At 35.7% G+C, this 24,442-nt stretch overlaps 1 protein-coding gene across 3 annotated transcripts in view; it reads left to right on the top strand.

The window, feature by feature from the left end:
- LOC135200781 (neurogenic protein mastermind-like) overlaps window positions 1–24,442 on the top strand; it is a 250,642-nt gene that overhangs the window by 221,513 nt on the left and 4,687 nt on the right. For 2 of the 3 annotated variants that reach the window (XM_064229425.1, XM_064229427.1), the window contains 5 exons: window positions 17,870–17,968; window positions 18,412–18,592; window positions 18,798–18,873; window positions 19,926–20,091; window positions 21,153–21,326. In XM_064229425.1, coding sequence (XP_064085495.1) covers window positions 17,870–17,968; window positions 18,412–18,592; window positions 18,798–18,873; window positions 19,926–20,091; window positions 21,153–21,326 — 696 coding nt within the window. The remainder of the gene's footprint in view (window positions 1–17,869; window positions 17,969–18,411; window positions 18,593–18,797; window positions 18,874–19,925; window positions 20,092–21,152; window positions 21,327–24,442) is intronic. The other variant, XM_064229426.1, reaches the window with a different exon arrangement.

Here is a 24,442-nt window from a genome sequence, read left to right as displayed (position 1 = left end):
CACCGTCAGAATGACTGTTATATGAAAAGAGCTCGAAGACGGCCGACCCAGAACCAACGAACAATATTAGAAATAATAGAGCCTATTAATATCACAAAATGATAAATTTCTTCCAACGAGAAATTTTTTGGGGTATAATAATAAGACGGTCTGTAAAGCTTCTGAATATCATACATCATACGACATAATTAAGGAAAGGATTTTGGTATTTTCCCAGAAAATAGCATTTCCTCTCCCTTTATCTTTTCTGAGCGTTTCTTAAGAGTTTTGATTGTGGATGAGAAATGGGTGATGTCATATAAATTTTAAGAATGTATATACTCATTCCTTCAGTGTGTCGTCCTCTCTCTCTCTCTCTCTCTCTCTCTCTCTCTCTCTCTCTCTCTCTCTCTCTCTCTCTCTCTCTCTCTCTCTCTCTTTGCGTCTAAATAAGACAAATGGTTTTTGCTTATATTTTTCTTTATCATATCATTTGGGGGGTCAAAGAAATAAAAGAAAAAATGTTGACAATTATGCATATATCCATACACATATATATGCATGTGTGATGTGTGTTGTATGTGCTTATGTGTTGTACAGACGTGCGCTCGTGTCTTATGTCTGTATGCACTCATATTACAACCGTGCAAAACTACCTGCAGCCAAAATCATCGCCATAAATTAAAATTTCAGATGAGAAATATTCGTCTTTCCCATCGAGGATCACGGGAATTGTTGTAACCTGCTGCTTTTATTGGTATCAGTGATCACGACCTGAACTCTGCATTCGAAATAGCCCGTGAGAAGTGGCCTATTCCATGCATTGGCACTCGGAGCAGGAACAGGGTCGGGGACCCTTTTCCATCCTGTGTGGTTGTTGGTGTTGCTGTATTACCAGTTACTTAGATTTAAGTAGAAACTTTTACGACCGTCGACTGAATTAGTTTGTGGGACACGTCTTTATGGCCTTTCCAGGACATGTGAGGGGAACCTTTCTATACTACTACTACTACTACTACCACTGCTATTGATATCATTCCATGAAAGGCTTTTGATTAGGTTTTGCAAGTTTTTACGTTTTCAAAATAACTTCCTCGCTATCTTTGTCTAGTAATAAATAAAGGTAATCTTACGGGATTACGAAGTTTTATATTTATATATATATTATATTATAGTTAGATATATATATATATATATATATATATATATATACTATATTATAATAAATAAAAAAATAAAATATATATATATATATATATATATATATATGATATATAATATATATATATATCCATACACATATAAAATTCTGTCGTATCCTTGAATTAAAGTCTCAAGGATCAGGGGAATCAAGGCTTTTACACTTCCATAGAGAATCTTTTTACACATATTTACTTTTCAGGGACATTGGGCTCTTAAGATAAAGACGCATTACAAAGCTTTAAATTCTCAGGGTCAAAGCTATTCACTTCGAAAAGATTTTCCTTCTAAATGTATAAAACTTTTGTCGACATTAGGACCGTTCTTTAGGAACGTATCCAAAAAGGTTGTGGAAAGCTTAACGCTAAGAATTCATAACGAAAAATATTCACTTATATTTAGACATTGATATCACGACTGCAGTATTATCAGGTCATTCAAATCCATGAACTTGCGCTGAAATCCTAGTATGAGGTCAGATACAGATATATATTATATATATATATATATATATATATATATATATATATATATATATATATATATTTATATATATATATAACTTAATCACGAAGTATATAAAACGTGATGCTATGCATAAATAAAGATTTTTGCCAAGAAGGAAAAAATGAAAGGCGAGATTGCCTAGAACTTTCGGTATAGCACGACCCTTTACTAAGGCACAACTGATCATACAGAGGAAAAACTTAGTAAAAGTAGGCTTAATATCCAAACTGACATTACAAGATTAGCAATAAGGTCGATTTCACTCTACAGAAACGAGGAAACGCCTGAGGGCAAGATTAACGATTTTTAGGCAGTCACACCTTGGAGGAGCACACACGTGGTCAACAGATGATTCATCCAGAAAACAATACTTTTTGAAAAAACAAGGAGGCAAATACATATTATTATCATGAAATTTACAAAAATGCCCCCCCCCCCCCCCTCCCAAAAAAAAATGAGTGAAAAGACGAAAAAAGGATATAAATATATCGAGCGAGCGAGAGAGAGAGAGAGAGAGATATGGATTACGGTGCAACATAAATACAGATAAATACAAATTGCAATCAGTAATATGATCATCAGGTAATGGAGAAAGTAAACTTTAATCACGTATAATTCCAAAAACTTGAGCTCTTTTACGACGGTATCTTGTATTTGCATTTACTAAGTATAATACATTATCTTTGATTACATTGTGGTTGTAGAACTACTGAACGTGGGACCCACCTGTAATCAAGACGGGAAAGAATAAATGCTGGTGACGTTTTATTGTCTGATCGTTTCTGAAATCTTAAGCAATGTTAATGAAGATTTCATCCTAAAAACAATGAAAGTCCTCTAAAAAAATGTGTGCGGCATTGAGTCTTGATTTATCACTGTAATGTTCCCCATTCTAGTTTATCAGTACGACTCCATAACCTTAGTGGCCATTAGTGTATGACATGCTTAGTTTTTGTGGCCATAAATCCACAGTTTTATGAGACATGTCACCTTTTTCCCCTTTTACCAGACAACTTGGTATGCAAAACCATAGTTAAAAGATAACGTTGAACCGACCGGAAGTACCAGTAGATACCGTTAGCTGTATGGATCTGGTGATGGGTGAAATCAAGGCCAATAGAATACCATTCTATTGGCCTTGGGTGAAATACAGGTGGAAGGTGTGTCGTATTTCTCCGCGGTCAACCGTTGTGATATGATATTGGGACGAGTTGGGAATAAAAGCTGAATTTGAATGACTGTTGGACATTTTCTTCTGCGCTGTTCCTCGTAAAATCTGCAGCTGGAAGGGGGATTTGGAATCACATTGGTTTGATGGTGTCCGACTGAGGACCCCTTTCGCAAGGTTCATACGGTGGATGACCTCTCCGAGGTTTATTTTTGGCATGACTTGGATTTTGGAGTTTTCTCGAAAATGCTGATTCCGTAAAGAACTGCGCGCTCAAGATTCTGAACTGCTAATGATTCAGACGTGCGAATGAAACTAGATTGTTTAGGCGAGGTAGGAGATTCCAGCCATAATCAGATTCATGTCTTTAGTGGTCTGTTAGATTGACACCTTAACGTCCTCATTAACGTCAGACAAAATGAAGTGAGGAACTAATTACATAGTAGTAAATTAACTCCATAAACCATATTAATTATTAACTCCATTATATGCGTCGTACGGTTCAAAATTGATATTGCCCGCCAAAGTCAACCGGCATGACAGATAGCAACTGTTCGCCAATGTAATAATGATAATTTGGAATTTAACCTAGAAATCACACAAGTGCAAAAATGTCATAGATAAAAACAGACACCCTTATTCTGTCGGCTAGGGAGTTTATTAGTTTGTTTGTTGATGTTAAGGCCCCCAAAAGGTCCTCTTATTCTCATCCTTTTATGTCGGACACTGGCACGCTTATCTTTTTATATGTGTAGGGTAATTGGTTGTGTCCCTTTTGTGTCTGGGGATTAGGTAGGTATTCGACAGCGCTCTCTCTCTCTCTCTCTCTCTCTCTCACTCAAAAGAAGACAATGTGCTACTCTGAATCGTAAATAACCAACCTGTGCAGTGTTGTAGCTCGTGATTTATTACTCTCTCTCTCTCTCTCTCTCTCTCTCTCTCTCTCTCTCTCTCTCTCTCTCTCTCTCTCTCTCTCTCTCTCTCTCTCTCTCTCTCAGTATAAAATTACATATTCTGCGGATGTAAATAACCACCAACGTACACTCCCACTGCCTATTAATCGCGCGTAGCGAGGGTCGTCTCCGTAGACGTAGAGAAAAAGTGCCGATGGGATGGAGAGGAGGAGCTGCTTCTTCTCCCATCCAGTGTCCCCGACGCAGCGGGAGCCGCTGTTGCCTCCTGGCGCCATATTCCCCCGGCTGAATATATGATGGGATCACAGCAGACAACTAAATAGCTACCGCTCTTACATCTGCGATAACTGCAACCGCTCCCTATAACCGAGCGGATGCTTCGCTGTTGACGTGATACGTCTCGAATTTTTTTTTTTTTTTTTTTTTTTTTTTTACGGCTGAATATAACGAACCCTTTTTTTTATATATTAAATATAACTTTTTTTCTTTTTTTTATTCAAGTTTTAGCGTTAAATAGTTGGCTTCTGCATGGTGGCATAACATCATCAGTAAGAATCAACGTATTGTTTTAGTCATGGTGTACTGTTATCTACACGTGTCAAAGCCTTTCATTCACCGACGCGTTGTATGCGTATGTGTGTGTGTGTGTTTTTTAACATCTTTAACCAATTATCATTGAGAATTTTATTCATTTTTTTATTTCGTTCAGAAATTGAATGTTTTTAATTGAAATGTAGATTGTAAATGTACCTGTGCAAACTTTTGCAACGAGTTCTTAATCCCCAAATACAACTCTTCATCGAATTCATTTTAGGGTAGTCAACCTTTTATGCGATTTGTTGCCTGTAACGAAAAATCATGTTTTCAATCGAAGTTTCTTTTTTTTCAGTCCGTAAATTTAATCATCCTCTTGGATGTTGATTGTTTTATTGACACGCGTTTCAGTTTGCCCTACTTTGTTAATGCTTGACCAAACCCCGTCGCTTTTGGCAACTTTCGTGCGCGCTTACAACAAGCCAGCGGAACCCATGGCCGCCTTCAGGGGCCATGGCAGAACTCTACAGTCTGCTGACGGCTCCACTTGGAAGCACGCCCTTGGATTCGAACAACGTTCAGCAAACGAGGATATTAATGTGCGCTAGTCATCAGTTGTTTGGATACAGAGAACTTCCTCTCTCTCTCTCTCTCTCTCTCTCTCTCTCTCTCTCTCTCTCTCTCTCTCTCCTCAGGTCTGAAAGATCATTGGTGCAAGGTCTTTCATTGGCCTCTTGTTGATTATGTTGATTACTTGCGCTTTAATCTGTTGATTCAATCCTTCAAATTAAACGCTGGATATTAAGTAAACCTGCTCAGTGTTATGGAGGAGTATGTGTTTGTGTGTGTATGTGACTACGCATGTATAACATACGTACATAAGCAAATGTATGTGATTGCGTATGTATAACACACATGCATGCATGCATAATGTAGTGCCTACATACGTCTTGTAATCCCAATGTATAATTTTTCCCGTCGAGAAAAGTCGCCTTAGTTAGATCATTTAATGTGAAATATTTTTATTCAATTTTGAATACTTAATAATTCATGTCTGAACTGTTTTATTTTTAACATAACGAACATTTTTCCTTATTCTTTTAAAATATCAATACAGAATAGTATGCGCTTACTGCATTAATGTCTTTATTCCCTGTCACTTTATCGACAATTATCTAACGAGGCCATTTTATGTAAAATTGAGGTCGATAAGATAATTGATAGCATCCTAAGAGTTGATAATTAACCGTTAAAAATTGCAAGGTCAGAAAAACTTCCCCTCGATAACTGATTGATACCAACGATGATAGTTACACAAGATGGTGGTCATGGCATAGCAAGCAAACCATTGCATGAGGAAATCCCATGTACATGATATTTTTCCTGCTTTCAATTCATATCGTTGTAATGTATAATATCCTTCGGTTATCTGTCTTTCACATCCACAGATCTTTCGGGGTTCTACTTTGCAACTTTTTTCTTTTTTTGTGAGTGACTTACGAAAAATCTTAGCCGCTATAGAAAAAAATATTCAAAACTCATCGAAGTCAATGCAAATTATCTGTTTATCTGTAGGAGGTTTTCTTGTTTGCAAAGATCGACCCCCTCGTCTCTGTCTCTTTCATCTCGAGAGAAGAATCTGTGCAATTTGTCAGTCCACTTGTGATTTCTCTCCTCGTCTCATCTCTACTCTCATCTCTCTCTCTCAGACATCTCTCTCTCCTCTCTCTCCTCCCTCTTCTCTCTCTCTCGCTCTCATCTCCTCCCCTCCTCCCGTCTCCTTCTCTCTCCTCTCCTCATATAATTCCCCACCGTTTTCATGTTATTGTAGTTCTCCTTTCACTCCGTGTGCTTGCTCGCTCGCACCTTGTACCTTGACTTCTGCATCTGCCCACTGGGTATGCTACAGGAGCCTTTCCACCTGTTGAAATATTTGTTGTCTAAAAGTTCCTGGGCCACTTAAAACAAAAAGCCCTACCTTCCCCTCGTTTGTGTAGGTCAACATCCTCTCTCTTTTCGTTTTTCGTATTTTTTTTTTTTTTTTTTTGGCAAGTATTCGGTCAGGGAAAGTAAAGAATACCATAATTTGCGGACGTGTGTGTATGTACTCTACTCTCTCTCTCTCTCTCTCTCTCTCTCTCTCTCTCTCTCTCTCTCTCTCTCTCATGAATATATATATATATATATATATATATATATAATTATATATATATATAATATATAGATATATATTTAATTATTGTGCGTCTGTGTTGTATATGAATATATGTGTTTTTCCCTTTTATTACATTTACCATTACATGTTCGTAACCTGCTGTTATGTCCCCCTTAAAGATTTGTGTAGTGTTATCTGTTGTTCTTGTAGATGATGTTCAGGCGTACCGTATAGCGTTATCTAGGGTATATACATCGTGTAGGTGTTATTAGAATTGTTCATGTTCTTGTATCTTGTTGGGATCGAGCTTTTAACCTTTATAGTCAGGTCGGTCACCATCCGCAACATGTATGTTCTCGTGCAACCTTTTGCTAGCAAGTGTCGACTGGTGGGAAACCCGCATATCTCTCAGAGCGGATTTCTGAGACCCACTCGTAAGGTTCTATTTTCCTTTTTTGGTGCGGGTATTATTATTATTATTATTATTATTATTATTATTATTATTATTATTATTATTATTATTATTATTATTATTATTAGAAGGCTAGTCCCGCAACTAGAATATTTGTACGTTCTGTGAAGGTTTGGGTTAATTATGAATATGTATGATACAATATATATATATATATATATATATATATATATATATATATATATAATATATATATATATAGAGAGAGAGAGAGAGAGAGAGAGAGAGAGAGAGAGGAGAGAGAAGAGAGAGAGAGAAAGGCGAGCAGCAGGCGACTGAATTCCGTAGGACCTTAAAAAGGGTGAGACGGAAAGCAATGGTTGGTTTAGTAGCGTTCACAACAGCCAAGATATGCCAGTGTTTACATTTTCACCGCCATCCTTTCGCTTTCGCCAAAGGAACGCTCCTCCTCATCTACTTGACCGGCATTCGGTGTTCTAAGTTGCTAATGCAATGTCTGGAAGTCTCTTTTTTGCTTTGCAAACGGTAATAAACTTGGTCTTATTGATATTATCGTTGGTGTTGCTATTATTGTTCTTATTATATTTATACGTTAATCACCAAGCTTCTACGTTGGTCGCAAACAGCATAAAAACTAGCCTAGCCTATTTAAGAAAGTACAGCAACCTGATACAGTCGTCACGACTGTAGAACTCTCATTGTTTTGACCAGAAAACACACACACTCACAAACCGAGTTGGTAGGGAGGGAGGGAGGGGCATTGCGATAGTCTTTTTCTTTCCTTTTTTTTAACCCACATTTCTATGACTTCAGCAGACTCGAGGCCCAGCCCTGTATAGACTAGGCTGATTGCACGCACAGTAGCCAGCGGATGATATTGGGACTACGAGCAGCCGGCTGCTTCGAAGAGACATTTTTTTTTTTTCTTTTTAAATATGGCAGCCGCTGAGAACCCTTTTTTTCAAATATGGCAGCTGAAGAATTCCAGTGTAACTCGAAGCATTTGTTCTTTATCGACTGTTGGAATAGCGGAGTCTTCTCTGGGTGTGCCGAGAGAGAGAGAGAGAGAGAGAGAGAGAGAGAGAGAGAGAGAGAGAGAGAGAAAGAGATTGAACTTTCCATCTAGGCGGATTTTCAAATCCATTCTCTGCAGATATCTTGAAGATAAGAATGGGTTGTAGCTCTCGGGAAATGAGACAGTAATTCAACATGTTCATGCCTGGTTTTATCTGCTTAAAACAGTGCTTTCTAATTGCCCTTATCTATCTTATCAGATTGGCTGAAAGGGAATACTCGTTTATTCATTGGTGTTTGAAGTAGTGCACCAGAGTGAAATACAAACCTCCATGTATGATGGTAAAGTAGCCTTTATTCTGATGATATGCCAGTGTATATTGACTGTCACTTGCAATCAGCACTCCAGTCAACCCAATCAGATATGGCAGCATCACAATAAAGTATGCATATAGAGACTGCATGCTTCATAACCTTAAATACTTGAAGGTAAAAGGGAAAAAAATCACCGGTACCCAACAAAGACCGATAAGAGCCATGGAATCCTAACCACTTAGGGACGGGGTTAACCCTTGGAACCGGAATACCTGACTCTCCTTTATTCCTTTTTTTTTTTTTTTTTTAACAGTATCTTTAAGTTAAACAGGACGAACTTGGCGAGTAACCGAATTGAAATGAATTTTCATGTAAGTATAGGACGCAGAGAATGCATATGTTTGAAGTAGTTCTCTGTGATAGAATCTGTGTAACATAATGAGGAAACGTCCCTGTGTATACATTTTTATGCAATAACAAATGTATATAATCCACACGAGAAATATAATGAATAGACTCCACGAATATGGTTGGTTAGTTATCTGGTGAGAGGTTACATTCTTCAGGGACATAATTTCTCTTACCTTGCCACCGTTGCATCATCCCAGTAACGGCTGCAGTTTTTTTTATTGCAGCTGAGTGATAAGAAGAAATAGGATAGTTGTGCGACAATGAAACGCGATCAAGTGCAAATATGTTTTAGGCAGCAAGTGATAATCCAACTGATACCGATAAAGGAAATGCAATTATGCCAACAACTAGGCGAGATGAGCCCCCCTGCAACCAAGTGTCACATGCTCCTTTCTCCTGCTATTATTTTTTAGGTTAATAAAGCCACAAATGGATTTCCAGAAAATGGACTCTCTCTCTCTCTCTCTCTCTCTCTCTCTCTCTCTCTCTCTCTCTCTCTCTCTCTCTCTCTCTCTCTCTCCACGAAATCTAAATTACGCGTCCCTCCGGATTTAAATTTCGAAAAGACGGTGACCATGACAAGGGAACAGAAGTTGCTAGTCATGTCACTGCAGCCTTCATTCATCAGAAAAAAAAAAAAGCCCTTCCCAGTCCATCAATGACCAGTTTATTACTAATACCTCGAGTTGAGTTGTGATACACTTGGGATAAGAAATGAAATTTCGGGCTCTCCAACAATTTAAATCGAAGAATGTTGCAATACATAACTTTTATTATATATATATAATATATATAATAATATAGTATAGAGTATATATCTATATATATATATATATGTATATATATATATATATAGATATATAGATTATGTATGTATATATATAGTATATATATATATATATATATATATATATATATATATATATATATATATGGTATGTATGATATATATATATACATATATATACTATATATATATATATATAATTACACGATAATTCACGTGGATCAAAGTCCATTAATTCATATAGATCATGGAACGTTAACATGATAGGAATTATTGTAAATTAAGTAAAGACAAAGTAAATTTAGCCTTGAATGTTGATATTGCTCATATTTACTCATAGGATTTGAGTCAGCAACACACACACACATATATTATATATATTATATATATATATATATATATATATATATATATATATGTATGTATGTATATATATAAATATATACTGTAGTATGTACATAATTGGTGTATAAATCGGAATGCAGATACACGCTCATATGTAAAATACAGGTTGTATGCACATAAAATTAAATACGTTTAACTGGTCAGATTCGCAATTTACTTGAAATTTTTTAAAGTTAGAGAACTAAAAAATGGGCGAAGCTTTTGCATGAGTTTAAAAAAACCAGTGATTCTTTAACTTGGAGAAAATATAATAAAATCGTGACTTTTGTTCGGATGCTAACTAAGAATCCTTAGAATACACGAAGCCAGGTATACAATTGTTGTGAAATTCCGTTTTATCTTGGTGTTTAGTGCGTGATGACTCATGAACGAATTGCCTTGCTTGTTTCAAATTCCAGAAAGGGATGGGGTGTCTGTTTTCAGTGCGGTACGAGTGAATGATATGGCAAGTATGAACATAATAGATATGATGTAATTTCTGAGTGAAATTGCGGTACAAATAAATGTAGTTACTTCACGACTTAATGCAGTTACAATTAAATCATCCCAGTTACGATTGGACGCTGATTTGCTAAGATTGACTTGTTCACGCTACAAATCACCGTAGCTGCCCTGGGGCTGAACGTGGTGACGCATGGTTGAACACCGGTATGGTACGATAAGATTTAAAGCAGTGACGGTACCGTTAGTTGTGCTCTAGTACTGCAGTGTCGATTGAAACCATATGCCACCAACACCCTTTTGCCAACTTGAGACTAACGCCGTCGGCCCATGCAAATATACTTTCTACTTTTTGACTTGAGGTTTGCTGTCGTTGTCGACAGTAGATCTCTTGAATCTCCTAAGACATTTTCTGACCAGATTTTTGTGCACTTTTACACCTTCCGCCTTTTATCCCGGTCGGACTCTCCATTTATTCATATGGCTTTCTGTATGTACTTTTGTATTTTATGAATAATCAAGATTGAATAATTATAGTTCTTTATATTAAAGCAAAACTTTGGACACACGATTCTACACGCAACACGGAATGACACGATACCATTGGCTATCCTTCGGAGATGTGAAATAAGTGACGTCGCAGCTTACTTCTTTTTTTTAAATAGAAGTATTACACGTGACTCACGTTCCATATGGTCTGAAGGAGAAGATAAAGAGCCAGTCAGAGAAGACGTTTTTTCTAGGATGTTGTTAAAAGTAAATTTCTAAGAAGAGGTTATGTTTTTAGAATACTAAAGAGCTACCGAGTCCAATTCGATGAACAGTGCAAGTCCTCGTATTCGATGAACAATGCAAGTCCTCGTATGACGGTTAACATTAGGCGTGCAATGTAACAAAAGCTATAAGACGAAAACGAGAACAAAAGGCACAACCCAATTAAAAGAGCGAGAGCTCTCCATGATTGCGTCACTCGTTTCTTCGACATTCCGTACCTCTGCCGTCGCATGGTCTGCGTTTCTCCGTACCCTTCGTGGGTCTTTGTCCGTAGTTTCATCCCCTCTCCTAAATCCGTACTGATGGGGATTTATCCTATAGTGTATCATTCCGTACTCTTACTTACGTGTCTCTTTGTCTGTCCCTTTATGATGATTTGGTACGTTTACAGTCTGTCATGGCTACTGAATCTCGTTCAATTATAACAATTTAGGACAATTCATTAACATCAATATGATGATAATAATGTTGTTTGGCATAGTTATGCAGACAAGGAAAATAATAACATCGTATACTTTGACGAGTATCTTAATAGTTATTTAAAAGAGAGAGAGAGAGAGAGAGAGAAGAGAGAGAGAGAGAGAGAGAGAGAGTTGGCACAGTTTGCCAAGACCTCTTGTTAATGCGTAATTTAGCATTTAGACCCTACTTGCAAATGTTTTCGTTGCGTCCATTCAAGAATTAAGGGGACGACTGGTGTGTGTGTGTGTGTGTGTGTGTGTGTGTGTTTCGACACTGGAGTAGTGTGGCATGCTCTCTTTAGTTTCTGCAGAGGTGTAATTAAAAATTCCAATGTGCGAATGTGTCAACCAAGATACATTAAATAACCCTGTGGAAATCAATTAAGTAGCGCAAAGTGGGAGAAAAACGTTATATATATATATTATATACATAATAATATATATAGATATATATATATATATATATATATCATATAAGAAAACATGTGATTGTTTGCATCCCCGTAACATTTAAACTTCATGAGATTCCGTGAAAAAAAAAAACTGTTACTATAAGAATCCGCAAGTAAAGGAAACCTATAAGTGACAAGAAATGAAAATGGTTTTCAATAAGACTTTCCCACGGTCTGTCGAATGTATTTTAAAGAAGAAGGAGAAGAGATGACGATCGGGACTGTCTCGATTCTTGGGCCAAGTAAGTCACGAACCAATCATGTCTCCGTGTGATTTGCTGTTTTATTCAAATATATCTGACGGACTTCTCTCTCTCTCTCTCTCTCTCTCTCTCTCTCTCTCTCTCTCTCTCTCTCTCTCTCTCTCTCTCTCTCTCTCTCTCTCCGTATTCATTCTGTAGGAAGAAAGAGAGTGAAACATTTGTCTTTAGTTGTAATTTGTATAATTTTGACCTCCGTTCTATAGGAAATTTTTTTATTTTATTTTTTTAATGATTAAAAATTTTATATATCAGGTTGCGTTGGCTGATTTGTAGATGCTTAATTATCTGTCAGTTTTGACCTGCATTTTAAGAACGAAAAAATGTCAAGACCCTACGGACATTTGAATTTCGAATTCCCCCCCCCCCTTTTTTTTTTTTTTTTTTTTTTAAGGACGAGATAATGTTAAATTATTTCCCCGAAGTTTCTTCAGGATTCATCCTCTGGGATTGATATTCGCGTTTAGGCTTTCCGTGTGTGACTTCTTATGTCTTTCAAGGATATTCACTGTAAGTTGTAAGTTGAAATTTTGAATTTCAGGTACAGATCAAAATTTCCCAGAATGGGACCCATAAGAGAGAGAGAGAGAGAGAGAGAGAGAGAGAGAGAGAGAGAGAGAGAGAGAGAGGAGAGATTACATTTTGTTCCTAACTTACGTACAAATATGATAACTTTCGTACAAATATGATGACAGCATGAATTACCTTTGAGGGTTATATCGAGCGCTCCATGTTGCAAAGTAGCCATCACAGGTGTCTTGAAGTTGCTTGGAAAGTTCCATCTGTGGAAAATGTCCCAATTGCAACACCTGTGTACCATTAACCACTCGGCTTACGTCAGGTATATTGAACACCCTTATGTATACTATAAATACTGTGCTGAATTACGTCTCGCTCTCTCATTCACCTAGATTAAAAATGGTGCCTGTCATAGCCTTGTAGAAGCACTCGCTCTCAGTTTCATTTTTATACTTTTTCGAAGATGATCGGGAAGCGTTCGCGTTCAGAATATTATACATACATTTTATATATTATGTATAGAAATAAATGTCGCCTAGGTTAGAAATTCTTCAAATCTTAGCAGAAAGGCTTTTGGCTTTCATGGAGAATGATTATTTAATAAAATATCGTCATAATTATCAAGATAGCTTATAAAATGACCAACTTGACGGTTTTAAGACTGTCTCGAGTGGCATCATATTTTTATATTTTCTTAGGATTGTTCAGTAGTTTTTTTTCATTTCAATATAAAGTTTCCGTCACCGTGGAAACCAGACTACGTAGGTCGTCGACTTTTGCTCTTATGGCATTCGTAACTCTGAAGTCTTGTCGCGTGTCAATGATAGGCTTAAGATTGCATAATTTATATTAGCAAACAAAGAATTTCTCCTTAAAGACTGTCATAAAAATTCAGGTAATTCGCCCTTAAGTCTCGACCTTTATGTCATGATTACTCAGCTGCTTGTGTAAGGTTAACTTAGGAGTAACCATTAAAATCTTGAGCCAAGTGCTCCAGAATGTTATTTATAAGACCTCAATGGTATAGGCTGCCATGACCAACAAGTACAGATCTCGTTAGAGGGGCGAACTCGCAAATTTCATTTGTATTATCTGTCGATTCGTACCCTTGTCATTGGTACCAGGTTTCGCTGGCTCCCATGTGCCTTTCTTTTATCTATATTCAGAGGACGTGAGGACGTCACCTGCTCTTTAGGGACAGGTTACGATATGTGTGTGTGTGTGTGTATTTAAACATATTTTCATATTTTCTCCAATGCAGTTTCTGTTGAAGGCAATGGCGAGGCTGTCTTTTTATTTAGGCTTTAAATAAGTTTATGCTTCTCCTTGTCTTCAGGTAAACTTCTCAGGATTAAAGAAAAAAAAAAATAATAAAAAAAGGGATACTTTCTTTACTCCTGAGAGGCCTTACCTTACCTGAAGAGAAAAAGAAGTTAAGACTTATTCAAGGATTGAAAAAAATGATAATCTCTGCAGATAATGCCACTGTATGTATGTAATTAGGTATATATTATATATTACAATTAATTATAAATATATATATATATATATATATATAAGATTATATTAAGATATATAATGTATATTTTTTTATTATAATGTATATTATATATATGTATATATATATATGATATATATATATAGATATAGATATATATATATCTATATATATTATATATATATATATATATAGTATATATATATAATATCATATATATATATATATAATATATATATGATATATATAATAATATGGTAATCTTCTTAGGCACGAAGATATGGTAATTCAGTTGTATATATATAAATCAGATGACATACAGAAGAAGGAAGATGAGTTCCGGTGTGTAAAAGCAAATGTTGAATGGACATAATATACCTGGTTATAGCCCTCATGTTCGTGTCGCTGCAGGGTTGCTTCACTTATTATCTCAGGAGGGCTTTTAAAGCGTCTTACTGAAAGATGATACGTTAATGGGTTCCTTCATTTAAGGTCTTCATTTGCATCACCAGTCACTATTCTTATTCATATTGAAGACAAGTTCATCAACCAATTGTAAACATCCATAAACATTTTCCTTCACAAAAGTCACATTGACGATGTTTATCAGTACAAAAGAAATGTGTGGGGAAAGATTTTTTTTTTCAAGAAAATTCATATGTAAGATAGTCATTTCAGCACGAAAAAAATACGTATATAATCCATGAGCTATGCGTCTCCGGTTCATAGTGCGAGACTTGAAATGCCAAAAAGTCGGCCAGTCGCCAAGATCTTATCCGGCGAAGGCCATGCGTCTTTTCTGGGGCATTTCCAGGAGGTGGGTCTTTGGGGCATTCTGTCACGAAGCCCTCACACGAGGAGTGAGCGTTTAGGTGGATAAGTGAGTCGAGGGCACAGCGACAGAACTGTGATTTTAGACCGAAGAGACGAGAGAGTAGGGGGAAATTTCATTTCCCATATTCAGTTTTATTGTTGCTATATTTCGTGGTTACTTCATTTTATGCTTGCGAGGGATGGAGTATATTTTGATACCACACTAATGAACCTTTACGATAATGTATAAGTGGTGTTCCGTCTTTTCTGTATTTTCCTGAAATGGTTTCCTTGCCCTCTGTGCTTCAGAAAAACGTGCACTGAAGATTTTTTTTCCAAGAAGAGAAAAGCATACGAGTTAAACTCAACGACACGTGCATTATTTAGAAATCATCGGTTAAACGCTAATGTAGAGTACTTTTTTAGGTGATTGTGCATATTATTTTCACCCTTTGACCGTTTTAGAAGCTGTATTACCATATCCATCTCTGGACGGTAACCTGTATTACGTATGTTAATGGGTATCAACAGTTGACAGGGCCGTCATGGCCAGTGACAGCAGCCCGATTCTAAGAATCTCCGGTCTGCAGCTTTTCGCGCGAAAATGAACACACATTATTCCCCTTAAGAAGGGGAGGGATGAAAGTTATTCAGATGCTACGATGACCTTGCGAAGAGTTTCAAGGGGGTTAGATATCCAATTACCCGATAGTTCTTGCCCTGCAGAGCAATCATGGAGCTATGTATGGGAATACCTGCCACAGAGCACAGTCTCGTTGGAATCCTGATAACCCGTTTATTGTCACCTTCCATACCACTAAGACTGCGTATACCGCTACCTACACCAAGTTTAATGCGATGTAGTCGGAATCTCCGTCTTTTTATGAGTTGCGTTTAAATCTTTTTTGAGACCCTGAGTCAAAGAATGCGACTAGAGGGGCCGTTGAAATGTTAGTATTCTGATCGCTGTGTCTCATTCCATTTTACGCTAATCGAGCACCAACGGAACAGAATATTAAGGATACGACGAGAGAGAGGAGAATAGCAATTGCTGGAGCCGTCGCCCGAAGTGCAAAGACACTTGGTGAAGTGTGGCTGTTTTTACCTGCGAATTGCCTTCAGCCATCCTGTCGTTGGCCAGTGTGGTGAATCATATTCAGTGTCTGGTTGATAACTGAGGCGCTGTCTTTGTGAATGGTTTGATAATGTGTAGCGCTAAATTTATGGTGGAATTGTCTAAACTTTTGCAATCGATTACAGAAATTACCTTTTAAAGAAAAGGCATTCTGGTATTGATATACTTTTATTCAACCTAGTACACACACACACACACACAAGCCAGCATGGAACTGATATGCCGCAAGAACACTTTTAAAACAATACCTTTATGAAAGGAGGCTTTTGTGTTAATATTCCTCTTCTCGCCAGGGTGTACGAAGAACCTGTGCCTGTAATTTTCATATGTATGTTCTGGAAGTTCTTATTAATAAATTTCTGTACTGTAGGTTCAGGAAGGGTTTTATTTATATATTTTTATTATAAACTCACTTAACTAGATTGATGATCTTGGTTTACTTATAAAAAGACGCTTAGGAATATGTTGTCTTCAACAAAGATACGATCATTATATACTTTTATTGATTACTTAGAAACTTACAAGATCTTAATCATGGATCTTGGACAACTGCTGTTGCTTATGAGGAAACTGATATGGATGGTCGCCATTGAAACTAATTCCCAACGAGTGTCTTAAAGAATCATTACAAGATGGGCACCGTTTGATGATGCCTATTCCGCCCTCCTCACAACTGTGGCTCAGTGATCTCATTGTGATCTCTCCATTGCCGTTCGCACCATACCCTTTTGTAAAGCCCGATTCAAATTTTCATACCAATCGGTTTCGTTAGCAACTCCGACCGAGAGGGACCAGCGTGAGTGCAGAATTCCCATAGTTGAGTTATCGTTGCCTTGTGCTATATTTACTTTGTTGCGGCATTTTGCTTTAGAGGTAGGTTACGTTTTATTCACATTTCTGGGCGCGTGTTTGTCAGTCGCTCATCTCGGGTTGCTGAATGAACGCATGCGAGTCGCTTTTTCGTACAAGTTGTTCTTTGGCACTGGGGAGAGAGAGAGAGAGAGAGAGAGAGAGAGAGAGAGAGAGAGAGAGAGAGAGAGAGAGAGAGAGAGAATGCATTTTTTCAAGTAGGTAAAATTATATAAAAGCCCGTGAAAATTGTCCAAAGCATTTTCCTTTGTCATATTCAACACGTTGATTGCCAAGACACTTATTAGTTCAGCCGAATGGTGTCAGGCAATATGGCAGACACTTCTAACTTGATCTTCAGCCAGCGTCTGTTGAGATCTGTTTAAATGTGCAACGGGCATCTCTCTATAAACCAAGGAGCGCTGCTATGATTTTTAACGAAATGCAGCGAAAGATCATGGCATTCTTGTGTCTATATAGTACACACACACACACACACACACATATACAAAAATAACTGGAAAAACTGAGGTCTGGTGCGTTTTGCATATTTATTTGTCGTTGTTCAATAAAATGGTAAGATTGTCATCTCATATTACAAAGCGCATTATGAATAAGCATCTAATCTTATCATGCAATGTCTTCCCTTCTGCTGCATTTAAAAGAACATTTGTACTGTATATATTCTCATACTCCCGAGTCAATGCAGTAATGGCCGAGCTCCTCTACCTGTAAAGCCATAATTACCACTTAATTCTATATGAAAATTTTTTATAAAGGTGCTACTGAGATTGATGCGAGTTGACGTTGATACCCTAATGTTTTCGTGTCTTCTTCCCCTGTAGGTTGAGGATGTCATTGATGAGATACTAAACCTGGAGGAGGGTCTGGAGGCTTCTGATAACCTGAAGAATTACGACCAAATCAATAACATGGCGCCCTCAGTAAGTTTTTTTTTTTTTTCACTGAATAATGATGTAATGGTTCAGTAACTCATTCGAGGAATGATTAATAGTTCATTTCTTCAGTAGAAATGGACTCTTATCTGATAAATGCACAGTGCTATTTTTTTTATTGATTCAAAATTATTTTGATCATTAGTTCGAAAATGGATTATTTGATTGCAGCATATCAAGGTTTTGAACTTTTAAAAAATTTAATCCCTCCTATGCACTGAGACCAAATAAAGTAATTTTTTTATTATTTAGTGTTAGCATAATAAAAAAATACATACTAAATTACCACTCAGTATATTTTTTAGCCATGAATAAGAGTTATGTTGGTATCTGAATAACTTTATACACCATACCTATTATCAATTAAGTAAATACAGATCAATATAATAAAATGCAGTCAAGATTATAACACACGCAACTCGGTCTTCCAGCAATTAAACAGTGTACCTGCCATATGTGACCTGCTGGGTCTCAATGGATGTATAGGGGTCGAGACTTCAAATTCATGCCCACCAGATGTGCCTCAGGTCAAGTCTGAGACAACTCCCATCAGTGACCAACAAATGGTTGCATATATGAAGGACCGACAAAAGAAGGACAATCATAACATGAGTAAGGATGAGTTTTGTCACCAGCTATGGTTTGATTGAAGATATAATATGAAGTTGCTCACATACGTTAAAATACACTTTTTATTTGTACCTGATACTGAAATATAGCCTCCACGAGCGAGCATTTCTGAAATGTTTTGCATGAATACGTAATTAAATGCTTTTGTGTACATGCACAACATTCGAGTTGATGTTTCCCATTTCAGTTGAACGAAGAAGAAGGTTTAACATCAATGACAGAATTAAGGAGCTCGCCACCCTCCTCCCCAAAAGCAATGAACCGTAAGTAATACTTGTTTTCGTAGGTCTTTGGAAGATACTCTGGTATAAGATTAAATATTTTGTAGTTAATTATTAGTATTGAATATTACTCCACTTGAAACCATTTATGTATTGCACTTTGGGCCAGAAAACACCATTTTTATATTTTTTTAGTGTTTCTGAATTTTTCTGGTATTGGTTTGGTTTATTCGCAAATGAGTACTTTAGAGATAGTGGATCTCACCCTTATAGCCTATAGTAGTTCTGGGAAGGAAGACTTTTTGGTGGAGAGAAAAAAAGATTGAAATAGGAGGGCCTTAATTCCACTGATAGTCCTCATTCAGATTAAGGTAAGTTTATGAAAGGTTTACAGTCTAATATCGTGCACTAGGTTAAGGGCCGGAAACCCTAGGTTAGGTCATATTGCGAATGAAACGTACGTCGGAAACGTTCCAAGTACAAACTAAATAACAGGAAAATTGTTTTTTCTTTATTTTCAAGTCCAAAATGCGATAATTGTGTGCAGTAAAATTTTACCAACTGTATAAAAAACACACACAGTGTATATGTATATAATTTACTTATTATTTGATCTGTACTGTATAAAGGAATTGAAGGTAACTTATCAGTTTGGATTACGGCAGATTAGTTTCCAGTGTTGTTTAAACTACAGGACTTCAAAATTATAAAATGCCTTAATTCGTATAAGATTTTCACAACTCGCACAAAATTTTACACAATTTATTACAAGGTGGTTGAACTACAATTTAAGACAAAAGCTTTGAGGTTCATATTACATTAAGCCAAGTAATTAATAATATTACTGGATAATTGTTAATTTTTCATGAATAATTATGTTTTCATCTTTTACTTTCTGAAAAGAAACTTAAATGCATGAATTTTTAGGTCGGATACAATACCTCAGCTAGCTTTGCAAAAATTCTGTATGAATTTTTAAACCAATTTTGAACTTTTACTTTGAAAAAGTCAGTGATGTAGTGATTTAAAATCATCCCAGTCACAAACAGGAACTTTAAACCACATTGTTTCTCATGTTTTATTTTTTTTTCCAGATATTTTGAGCTTGTTCGTGATCTTCGACACAACAAAGGTCAGATTCTCAAAGCCTCTGTGGACTACATTCGAAGACTGAAAATAGATATTGAGTACAACAAAGAAGTGGAGGCTAAACGCCGTGCCCTCGAACAACAGAATCGCCAGCTCCTTATCCGGATACAAGTAAGAAGATTTTAGATGCAAATATAGTAAAAGTACATTACTGTATTTCCTATTTTCAGTCAAATTTGAGGGTTTTCAGAGATAATTAAAGGAGACAGTTAAACAAATTTCCTCCAGCAGTTAGAATGTAATTTTCAGTCACTTAGTTTTAGTCTAACACTTCGAGCATTCTAATTGCAAGCAATGTACTTTAAACTCAAGAATGCTAATAAGATGGAAGCGCTTTCAGAACTCATGATAGTCACCCTTACTGAGTCTGTAAAACATGTATTATGAGGTAAAGTTGACTTTTTGTGGATAGAAGGCAAAACTTGTGCATTATAAGGTAAAGTTGACTTTTTGGAGATGTAAAGTTGATATGGCAAGCCTTCTATGTCATCATGAAAATAAATTAATAACGAGGTTTAACTGCCAGGAAAGAATTACGGCTTGATTAAATTGCTATTGAATCAAGGAAAGGAAAGGAAAGGGATTTCCGTTAGTTTTCATTATCAAAAATAGTAATTCATTGTTTTGTGCATATATTGCAATGTCCAGTGCTTGTAAATGAAGTATAGTAGTTATATGTACTGTAATTTCTTTTGCATATTGGATCTTGGCCTTACCTTTTACATTTTTTGCATACATTCATTAACTACATTAAGTTCAAGATAAATTACGAAATACTTCTAGCCATATCTGAAACTTTCCAACTATGTCATTAAAAATATCTCTTAAGATCTCAATTTTTTATATAATGCCTATTTTCTCCCACTTGTATCATTAATTCCTAACAAGAATGGAGTGCAAAGAGTGCTTAGATCCATGCATCAACACACAAAGAGTCTAGTATTAAGACCAATTTGGTGGTTTAGGATAAATAATTGACCTGCCAAATATTGAGTCAGTATTAGCAAAAATATTACTAATGTAGGGTTTGCTTCAGAAACTTAAGTTATACAGTGTCTTGAAGAAGTCATTGCTTTTCAGAAACGAATGGTTGAAATTGCCTCAGTGCTTGACCTTACATATAGGGTAACTTTCATATATAAATGAATCAGTACAGTAATTTCATTTTGCAGGAGCTGGAGTCAAAGCTGCGTGATAATGGCATCAAAGTGGAAGAGGCTAACATTGATCAGAGTTTGTTACTTTCAACATTAATCAAGTCTGAGGTGGTAAACAATAATACAGGGGGTCAGAATGACATGAAGAAGGTGAGGTGTAACTACAGTCTCCCCGGATCCCTGCTTGACGTACGTGTGCCACGCCTCCTTGTTTTCTTTTATGCGAAGACACATTCGTAGTTTCCCCCTTTTATAGAATTTGAAATTCTAAGAGTTTTAGCTTAGTGTTCGGCATAATATTCAGAACTGCTAAATTTTTCTAGTACATTTTACTACCTACTTTTCAATGATGAATAGCACTCACTACATTACTGTACGTACTTTAATCAGTATGGAGAGTGCAAAGTCTGTATCAAGGACAATCATTTTCTTATATTTATGCAACATTTAATTCAAAAACATCTGCTTGAAATGCTTTCTATATTTCTACAGAGTTTCACGGCATGAGAGTATGGTAGTTTTTTTTAGAAGTTGAGAAATTATACTATTTAATATTTAAAAAAAACTTTGAACTCTTAGAATTTCAAACACCATAAAATGCTGCTGGTTTCCAGTTCAGTTTAGAAACTTTGCCTTTTGAAGTTGAGTATTCTTAGCTGTGTACTACATGTATTACTAAAGTATGTATACTGTAAGTAGTGCATACAGTTGAGTAAAAGATTTTGATGAAATTATCATGATTACCTTATGTTATGGGTTTTTCATCATTTTGCACAATAGTAATCAAAGTGAAAAAGAAAAAATGTCCATTAACTAGAAAAGCGATCATCAGAATAATATTCTTATACAGTATATAAAAATTAAATATTAAGTTAATTAAGGAACAGGACACTTCAAGATTGTACGTAGTTCACCTTGAAATTTTAAGTACTATTAACATCCTTCATGATACTAAGAATACTAAATCTGGTTTTGGGGTGTGGAAAAAGAACGGTCATTATATTCGTCTAAGGTGCACTTCAGAATCATTAATGGAAATAAAATAAACCCGGTTGTTATTTTTCCCTTAAATATATGGTTACGTTTGAAAAGGATACTTAACATTGCCCTCTTTGATAATACATATTGTTAGATGAATGTGAATGTAATTTATTAAATTGCACAAACTTGATTGTAATGAATTGGAAACCAGCACTCATAGTATTATATTTAGTTCATGCTTTTATTGATAATAGATACATTATGTTTGTTTGTTAAAATTTTTGTATTTTTCACAAGCTTGGTAAATAACAAGGTTACAGCTTCCTGTATGCTTTACAAGAAAGCAGACTAGGTGTGCTTTCCATTTCAACTAAATGCATCTATTTAAAAAAAAAAATAGTCTACAGTAGAACAGTAATGGCCCTGTATGAATGTTTTTTGCATTTTGGCTTGCTTCAACCAAGACTGCATCCTCTCTTTCTTTTCTTTTCTTGTATCTTTGCATGCAATTTGCCTGAATTGGAAGGTGTGGCACTGTAGCAGACCAGTTTTTATATGTAAACTTTGTGTTGTTTTCCATAATTTCTTATTACGTCAGTGTTAATTTCCCTGTCTCAACAGGTTAAAATCCTCCTTTATAAGAAAGGTTATTTCCCTTGCCTCAACAGGTTAATTTTGGATTCTTCTTATTAAATTTCTGTTCTCTCCTTGTTTAGATTTATTGCATTAAAATGATTAAGCAAATGTATATACGTACTACGTTTATATTTTTAGTTCATATTAGGCACTGAAAGTAAAAATTTACTTTTATCATCAAAGTTACACAGTACAGGAAGACAAACATTATTCAATAATTATTCTAAAAGTTCCGTACGTTATTCAATACGTAATTATTCTAAAAGTTCCATCCATTATACGTTTTTAAACTGGATTGTACCATACAACAGTGTTCTTAATAGCACACAAAAGTTTAACACATTTCAAAGACAGTATTTAGTGACCTTTAAAACTGGTGGTGGATTTTTATTGACCTTTGATGGCAGCATCTTAGGTTGGGTTTCTATTTCATAAGTCGATAACTTTGGTTGTGAATAAGGACAGTATATTCAAAATGTTGCAAACTGATGAAATATTGAAAGAAATTGCTATACAAAATCAGAAAATAAACCTCTCATTATGAAAAGTACTGTGTACAATCAGTATTCCTTGTTATTATTTCCAATCATGTTAATTAGTTTTCTGGCATTATACTTTGAAACTAGTATAAATAGACTATATTTGATATTTGTCATTGCTGGTTGTATACTTGGTCATTCAAATAATACTGTTAACAGATTCCCATGCTGTCATATAATACTGTACAGGAAATCAAACGAGTTGGGATTAGTTACTTGCCAGACTATTGGAAAAGACTTGTAGTTTAGTGGTAGTAGTTATTTTGGGATTTCCTACCAGCCAATTAAATTAACCAGTAATAATTTTGGTTTTTGACTCTGGTCTCTTTAACCAAATCTTCATGTTAAATTGTTAATTGTATGGTTTTTATGGGCAAAATCTTACACCAAAAATGTTATGGCTTTTGTTGAACAGTACTAACTGATATCTGGAGGAAACACTTAAATATTTCAAGTACAAAATTTTTTTTTTTTTTTCAACTTTTTAAAATGAAGCAGAATTGCTAACTCAGATCATCATCTTACCTTGTTTCAAAAACAAGGATGATGTCTCGTGTTAAACCTTTCCATTCCACAAAATCCTAATAATTTTTAGAGAAGTTGCATTGTCAGTAACCAGTTGTATGGTCATAAGCAAAATGGCAGTTATTATTTTAAATAAGTTTTATGAGACCACCAAGTCATGTTGCTAAACTGATAAGGTTAATCCATAGGATTTGTTCTGGGACAACAAGTTGGGCAGCCAAGTGGGAAAGACCGGAGGGACCAAATGAAAGTAAAAGATGAAAGTCCTGTAATTGCAGTCAAGTGCACGCTGCATAAAACCTTTATTACTATCAACGGCATGTTGTATAATACTCACAGAGATTACTGACATTAACGTAAATTGAGTTACGTAATAAGTAATGTTATAATTATTTACGGGTTATCATATAGTATTGCATAAGCTTATTATGTTAAATCATAATTACTTACACAGTTTCAAGAAGCATGTAATTTATAGAATAGCACTAATTCTTAAATAGGAATTAGCTTTCAAGATATTGTAACGAGATGATATTAGATTCCTTTTTAAGGAATAGTTATCACCTAGTATAGAATGGTCAGTGGCTCATTAAATAAGAAAATTTAATACAACTTACAACATTT

The sequence above is a fragment of the Macrobrachium nipponense genome, chromosome 27, assembly GCF_015104395.2.
Source record: "Macrobrachium nipponense isolate FS-2020 chromosome 27, ASM1510439v2, whole genome shotgun sequence".
In the NCBI taxonomy this organism is placed as follows: domain Eukaryota; kingdom Metazoa; phylum Arthropoda; class Malacostraca; order Decapoda; family Palaemonidae; genus Macrobrachium; species Macrobrachium nipponense.
Note: the sequence above shows the minus strand (reverse complement) of the source record. Positions and strands in the feature narration are given on the sequence as shown.